The sequence below is a fragment of the Arvicanthis niloticus genome, chromosome 22, assembly GCF_011762505.2.
Source record: "Arvicanthis niloticus isolate mArvNil1 chromosome 22, mArvNil1.pat.X, whole genome shotgun sequence".
Taxonomy (NCBI): Eukaryota; Metazoa; Chordata; class Mammalia; order Rodentia; family Muridae; genus Arvicanthis; species Arvicanthis niloticus.
The window spans coordinates 49,144,202-49,151,146 of NC_133429.1; the positions used below are offsets into that span (position 1 = coordinate 49,144,202).

General features: G+C 49.4%; 2 protein-coding genes across 2 annotated transcripts in view; one reads left to right on the forward strand and one right to left on the reverse strand.

Moving 5' to 3' along the window:
* Zbtb39 (zinc finger and BTB domain containing 39) overlaps positions 1-6,945 on the forward strand; it is a 37,624-nt gene that overhangs the window by 7,773 nt on the left and 22,906 nt on the right. The gene's annotated exons all lie outside the window — the stretch shown is intronic.
* On the reverse strand, positions 1,592-4,244 carry Ackr5 (atypical chemokine receptor 5). The gene is made up of 2 exons (XM_076920534.1): positions 4,077-4,244; positions 1,592-3,579 (listed from the first exon to the last, which is right to left on the reverse strand). The coding sequence occupies exon 2, from the start codon at positions 3,561-3,563 to the stop codon at positions 2,361-2,363; it is 1,203 nt and encodes a 400-aa protein (XP_076776649.1). The 5' UTR covers positions 3,564-3,579; positions 4,077-4,244; the 3' UTR covers positions 1,592-2,360.

The window sequence follows — 6,945 nt, forward strand, 5'->3', positions numbered from 1 at the left end:
TTTCAGGCAACACATTGTGTTTTCCTGGGGCTGGAATTCCCCAGGATGGGCTTGTTGACTGTTTTTTAGTGCGAAATTAGGTCAAAGACTCACTGTTTCAGGGAAAAACCTCTGAGGTGACCTGTCAGCCTATAGAGAACAGTGGACCTCTGCAGTGCGTCTGAGTAGGAGGCAGATGGAGGGAGGAAAGAAGCCTCAACCAGGAGGCAGAGGCTCAGCATCGTTTTGTTAGGTAGCAACTAATATTCTCCTTCAGGGAACATGGACCTATGGTCCATTTGGTCTCGGTGTGACTGAGGCCCAAAGCCTGGCCAGTCATCTGTTGACATCGGTAAATGTCTGCTGAACAGAACAGGCTTGTAGCCAGTATATCTATCACTTCCATGGGTGCACAGGGCCTCAGGAGGTTCATTTGGCAATACCTGGTCTCAGGGATGAAGCTTCTGTGGTCACCTATGTATAAGATGCATACCAGAGGTCAGATCAGACATATGGGCATCAAAGCTTAGCTTGCACTGTAAGTGGGGACATGTCAGGAAGGTCTTTTTAATGCAATTTTTGCATTATTTGGTTAAATTTTTACTGTACCTTTAAGCAACAACTAAGACTTCTGGGTCAACAAGCCTTCAGCTGTGCTATGAGTGATTGTCCAGAATTCAAGACCCTCTTAGTTTTACCAGTGAGCAGTCAATATTGGTTTCCCTCTTCATGTCTGATAGACCCAGGGTGCACCCACCCAGGAACATGTGAGGATTTGTCTGGTAAGCACAGGGTAAGGTTTCTAAAAGTAAAAGTGGTTTCTGGTTGAGTAGTTGTTAAGCCTTCCAGGTGGTTAGGGAGGTGGCTCAGTAAAGTGTCTGCCACACACGTGAGCATCATGGTAGTAATATGCATTTGTAACCTCAGTGATTGAGGGCATGGGTAACAAACAGGTTGGTCCCTGGAACTTGCTGGCCAGCCAGCTGGTGAACTCGAGGTTCATTGAGACCCCATCTCAGAAGAGAAGTAGGAAAGCCGTCGAGGAAGACATCTGCTGTTGGCCTTTGGGTTCGGTCGGCACATTCGCATACACACGTGTGTATCTACATACACACAACCATTCCAGGTATACTGCTGGTTGGAGAACCAGGGAGACAGAGATCAGAGGAAAGTGGGGGGGCGGGGGGAGGGGAGGGCATCCATTTACCAGAGCAGACTGTGGGTCTGCAAGTCCATCGCCCTCCAGGTGGTTTCTAGAGGCCACGGACATGAAAGGCAGAAGCTACAGACTGAAGCATTTGTGCATAAGTGAGTCCTTCTTGTTCAAAGCCCTTGTTTCCCAAGTCTGGTAAATGAGCCTTTGCCAGAGGACCCATTGTTATCAAGAGGACATCTTTTCTTTCTATAGTTTTAATAGACAAATTGCTGGGCAGGAAAACTATGAAAAGGCTTAACTGGAGAGAACTCCCTAGTGGTCTGGAAATCAGTCTTTGGCCTCCCCTATCCCTGTATGGGAGGTGGAGTACCTGTGGCAGCCCCCAAAGTGTCCTCAGAATGGATGTCCCCTGATATTTGCCGTGATCTGGAGAGAGAAGGTGGGGGGGTGGGATCACTGTGGGCTGTGTCTCCCTAGGAGAGAGAGGTCATCTGTGAGGGGACCTCTGCTTTGGGGGAGGAGGAGCAGGATGGATGGGGGGAGGGGAGGATACCACAGGGAAATGGAGCCACGTTTCCTGGATGACTGGGTGGAGGGACCATCCTGCTGAGCCAGCTGCCTGCCCAAGACCCAGCTTGCTGGCTGTAATCCCCACCCACTTGATTTATCGGACTCAGGGTCAGGGATGAGGCATAGCTAGGGAACGTCCTGCAGAAGCCTCCTGGGTCCTTGGCCTCTGGCCTCTTGTCCCCACAACTTGCATAGTGAGCTAGAATATCAACAAGCAGACAAACACAAAGGGAAAGTTTTGCAAGGTTCCTGTGGGGCTCTCCCCCCCACCCCCCCAGGGTGATTTATGAAACAAGGGCAGCTAGTTCCTCTGCAGAGCATCCCTTAGGCTCCCTGCCTTCCTCAGCCCAGCTGGAAGTACACATTTCTCAGAGATTGCCAGCATGGGTGTCTCTACGATTTATTTATTTCGCCTCCCCGCCCCCCACCTTCCACCTGTACGGCTCCCTTAGACATCCGTACCCAAACAAATAGCATACTACCAAGGAAAGGCCCGGTTTCTCCGCCCTTCCCGAACCTTCTCCCTCTCCCCACAGCAACATTTTGATATACTTTAAAATTGGCCCTGAACAAGCCAGTCCTTCCCACCCCCTCCCTCAGACCTCTTCTATTCCCCTCTGAACTTTGTTATTGGTGGAAGAAGCTAGAATCTACCTTAGCTGGCTATGAAATTGCAGCGTGTAGGTGAGGTGTTTGGAGGCAGAGAGGACGCCTGAACCTGAACGTTTCGAATGGGGTGGGTGTGGCGATCCGCTGCAGCGGGCGGGCTGCCCTCTTTGGTAATGATGATGGAGTGCTGAGTGGAAGAGGAGGAGGAGGCTCGACTGCCCGCTGCCCTGGCTTGCTCCTTGGGAAGGTAACGGACCACAAGGCTCAGCAGCCGGCCCCGGAAGCTTGGGCTGAGAAAGTTGTAGAGGATGGGGTTGGCGACACAGTGGAGCATGGAGAAGCAGTCAATGATCTCGTAGAAGAAGTAGAGAAGGTTAACCAGGTGGCAGTGGAGGAAGATGTGGGTCGCGTGCAGAGTGAGCAGAAGCATAGTCACGTGGTAGGGCAGCCAGCAGATGCCAAACACAACTATGTAAGCCCACATCAACAGGCAGTGGCGCCTGCTCTCTGTCTGCCCTTGCCTACGAAGGCGGCAGGCTGACAGGATATTGAACACAGCTATGAGAGGAAAAGGCAGTAGGAAGCCCAGGATGGTAGCTGACAGGGTCACTGCCAAGGCCCAGGTGCTGTACGTTTCAAAAGGTGCTAGGAAGAGGCACATGGGCTCGAAGCCATCCAGCAGCTGGATATGCACCACCTCAGGAAGTGGGATGATAGCGGAGAGGACCCAGACGCCTGCGCACACGGCCCTTCGTATTCGGTGCTGGTGGCGCTGCCAGGAGGGAGAGGTATTGGTGAGGGTGACGTAGCGGTCAATGCTGAGGCACGTGAGGAAGAAGATGCTGCTGTACATGTTGGCAAGGTAGAAATAATGAATGAAGCGACAGGAGAAGCTGCCCCAGAGCCAGGTGTACTCCAGCATGACCTCCAGCATCCAAACAGGCAGAGACAGGATGATGCCCAGGTCTGCGATGGCCATGTTGAGGATGTACAGGTTCAGCATCCCCACGCGGCCTGAGCGGCGGCAGTTGACACATATCACCAGGACGTTCTCCACTAACCCCACCACAAAGATGGCCAGGTAGAAGACGAAGAGGACCACTTGTTTAGCGTTCTCATTGAGTTCCATGTGGCAATCAGAAAAGGTCTGATTGAAGAGGTGGAGCAGCTCTGTCCAGTTGTGGATGTCTCTAAGATCATGGTCAGGTGCCACGGTGGAGACAGGCCTGGGGCTGAGTATGACTGACATGAGGGCCAGCTAGTGTCTGTTGGAAAGAAAAGAGGGTCGGGAAAGAAAAAGAGAGAGTCCCCAAGAAGACAACCTCTGTTTCTCCCTAACTAAAAGCCTCAGGGGCCTAGGGGAACTCTGGGGCTGGGGAGATGAGAAAAGCACATTTAGGATTCATATAATGACTATGTAACTTTGACTCAAGAGCAGACATTTTGTAGAAAAATCGGTGTTATTTGTACCCAACAAGGTTTCTTCCCAGCATGGGCAATCCTGGCTTACCAGCAGCCTCAGTGGTCTCTAACTCTGATTCCCTTTTGAGACTTTACTAATTAAGTGAAATCTTCATTAGAGGTTCCTGCTCTGCCTTGCTATTTGATCATAGGTTTGGAATACACAGACACACAGACAGACACCCACCCACCCACCCCTTACACCTCTGAGCTGCCCCTGGGAAAATCTTTGGATCCCATAGGAAAGCCATTTGTCCCCAGTCCCTGCCTGCCATCTTCTGAGGGAGAGGATAGCACTCACCTGGATTTCTCTTGGGAGTACCTGTCCTGCAGAGGCTGTGGATGGGGCTGTTGGCTGCCAGGAGGCTGCACAGGAAGTTTGTGGAGCAGAATCTGCTGCTGGCTTCAGGCAGCTCTGCTTGCCTGCGGGAAGTAGCTGTCACTGGCTGAGGCTCTGTGGGAGAAGGCTGAGGTTTTTCCTGTATTCTTCCAATCCAGTCAAAGGGGACGGACATCCGTGTGTGTGTGTGTGTGTGTGTGTGTGTGTGTGTGTGTGGTGGGGATGGGGAGGTGGTCAAGTTGCAAGCGTTGAAACCCAGATTCAGTAGTTGTACTTGTTAGCAGCCTTAAGCCTCGTCTCTGCAAAATAGGGCAACCTTAGTATCTGGTAAAAGGGATGTTTTGAGACCTCAAGGCAAAAACAAAACAAAAAAGTCAAAAGAAGAACAATAACAAAACCCAAAACAAAGCAAGACAAAACATGGCAATTTTTTTCTTTAATTAAAAAAATAAGATTTATTTTATGTGTGTGTTCATTTTGCCTGCACATACATAGAAGCACCACATTTGTGCCTGGTCACGGAGGAAGTCAGAGGAGGTCTAATCTCTTGCAACTGGAGTTCTGGATGGTTGTGAGCCATCACGTGGGTGCTGGGAACCAAACCCAAGTACTCTGTAAGGGCAACAAGTGCTTTTAGCTGTTTCTCTATCCCCCGGGCAAATTTGTTACATGAATACAGAAATGCATGCTTTCACCTCTCCTGATGGCTTATAGTCTCACTCTCCCATGTGTCTAGAGTGACAAGGACAAAAACCACACTGCAGTCACTCTGGGGTTCAATGTGGCCCCTTTCATGGTGATATTTCCCCAACTTCCTTTAGAACTTCTATTTTGTAATCAGAGGTCTGCTGCTGTGGGGAGCTTCTCAACACTTTGGGGCCCAGAGTTCGACTGTATTACACCAGGTACACAGCACATGGCAGACTGTCTGGATCTGGGTCTGTGTTTTGTAGGATGCACAGACAATGGATGTGCCGATTGCATTGGATTAAAGATATGTTTATGGAACTGAAATCCTCATAACAAAATTAGCCATTTTAAAGATTTTTACTTATTTATTTGTGTGTGTGTTGTGTATGTCATGTGTATGCTTTTGCCTAAGAGTCCAGAAGAGGGTGTTAGCTCCCTGGAGACAGAGTTACAGGCAGTTGTGAGTCATTCCATATGGGTATTGGGAACCAAATTCAGGTCCTATGAAAGAACAGCATGTGTTCTTAGCTGCTTAGCCATCTCTCCAGTCCTCAAATAAAACCATTTTAAACTGGACAATTCAATGGCATTTCGGCACATGCAGTGCTGGCTGGTTGTCTGTTAACCTGACACAAGCTAGCGTTACCTGAAAACAGGGAACCTCAACTGAACAAACACCTCAGTAAGATCTGGTTCTAAGCCCATGGTGGGCGGTGCCATCCCTAGGCTGGTGGTCCTGGGATCTATAAGAAAGCAGGCTGAGCAAGTCATGGTGAACAAGCCAATAAGCAGCACTCCTTCTTCTTCTTCTTCTTCTTCTTCTTCTTCTTCTTCTTCTTCTTCTTCTTCTTCTTCTTCTTCTTCTTCTCTCTCTCTCTCTCTCTCTCTCTCTCTGTTCTCTCTCTCTCTCTCTCTCTCTCTCTCTCTCTCTCTCTCTCTCTCTCTCTGTATGCAGGTGTGTCTGCAGAAGCCAGAGAGTAGTGTCAATGGTCATTCTCTGTTGCTCTTCACTTTATTTACTTACATATTTTGAATAATTTTATTTTTAACTGAGGTGTGTGTCTGTGCATGTATGTGCCACATGTTTGTGAGTGTCCTTGAAGGCCAGAAGGGGGTGTCAGATCCCCTGGAGCTGGAATTACATGTGGCTATAAGCCACTCCACATGGATGCTTCCAACCCATCTGAGGTCCCCTGGAAGAGCATTGAGCTCTCTTAACTGATGAGCCATCTCTCCAACATCACCCTGTTTGTTTGTTTTTTATTATTTTTGACAGTGTAGCTCACTGGACTTGTGATTCTCCCCCTCAGATGATCAGCAAGTCCCTGGTATCCTCCTGTCTCTGCTTTCCCCAGCATTTTGGTTACAGGTAAACTGAGGCCCCCATGGCTTCCGTCCCCACAGGTCACCCTGGTCTTCCCCTGCTGCCCATTTCCTTCTTGTCTGAGATAGTATCTCCTTGTAGTTTAGGCTGGTCTGGAAAGCAGTATGTAGCACAGGTGGGCCTTGAACTTGTGATCCTCTGCTTCCCTAGTGCTGGGACTATAACTGTGCACCACCATGGCTAGCCGCTGTTTTTCCTGTTTATTTGTAAATGAAGAACTCCACTGTGAGCTAGGAGAATGCGAACCATGGTTTAACTTTTCAGTTAACACACACAGCCTTCATTTCTCATGTATTAGGATCCCCCTTCCCCCCAGTGACCAGTGAGGACTGTGAGAATTCTCTCTCCCTCTCTCTCTCTCTCTCTCTCTCTCTCTCTCTCTCTGCCTTTAAGCCACACAGGTGGGGTCTCTGCTGGACCACACCTCCTTCCAAGGAAGGCCCTTTCTCTGGTCTTTCCATATGGATCACACATCACACACCTTGGCTATTCTGTGGTATTTTAATGGTGTTCTGAGTTTCCCCTCACAGGCAGAGACATCACCTCCTTGGCAGCCTTGCCTCTCTGTGAGCTGGCCCCTCCTTACTTTCTTTTCTGAATCTTTGCTTTTGCAGCAAGTGGGAGACAGACTCTCAGGCGGGACAGTGGCTCTTTTAGGAAGGAATGAGAGAGAATTCTGAAGCTTTCAGGCTTGATTTCTTTTCTCTTCCATGTGTGTCCATGTGCGTGTCCATGAGCAGCTAGGCTTCTTGCCAA

Coding starts and splice junctions, on each gene's coding strand:
- Ackr5 (XM_076920534.1), bottom strand. CDS start 3,563: ATGTCAGTCATACTCAGCCCCAGGCCTGTCTCCACCGTGGCACCTGAC.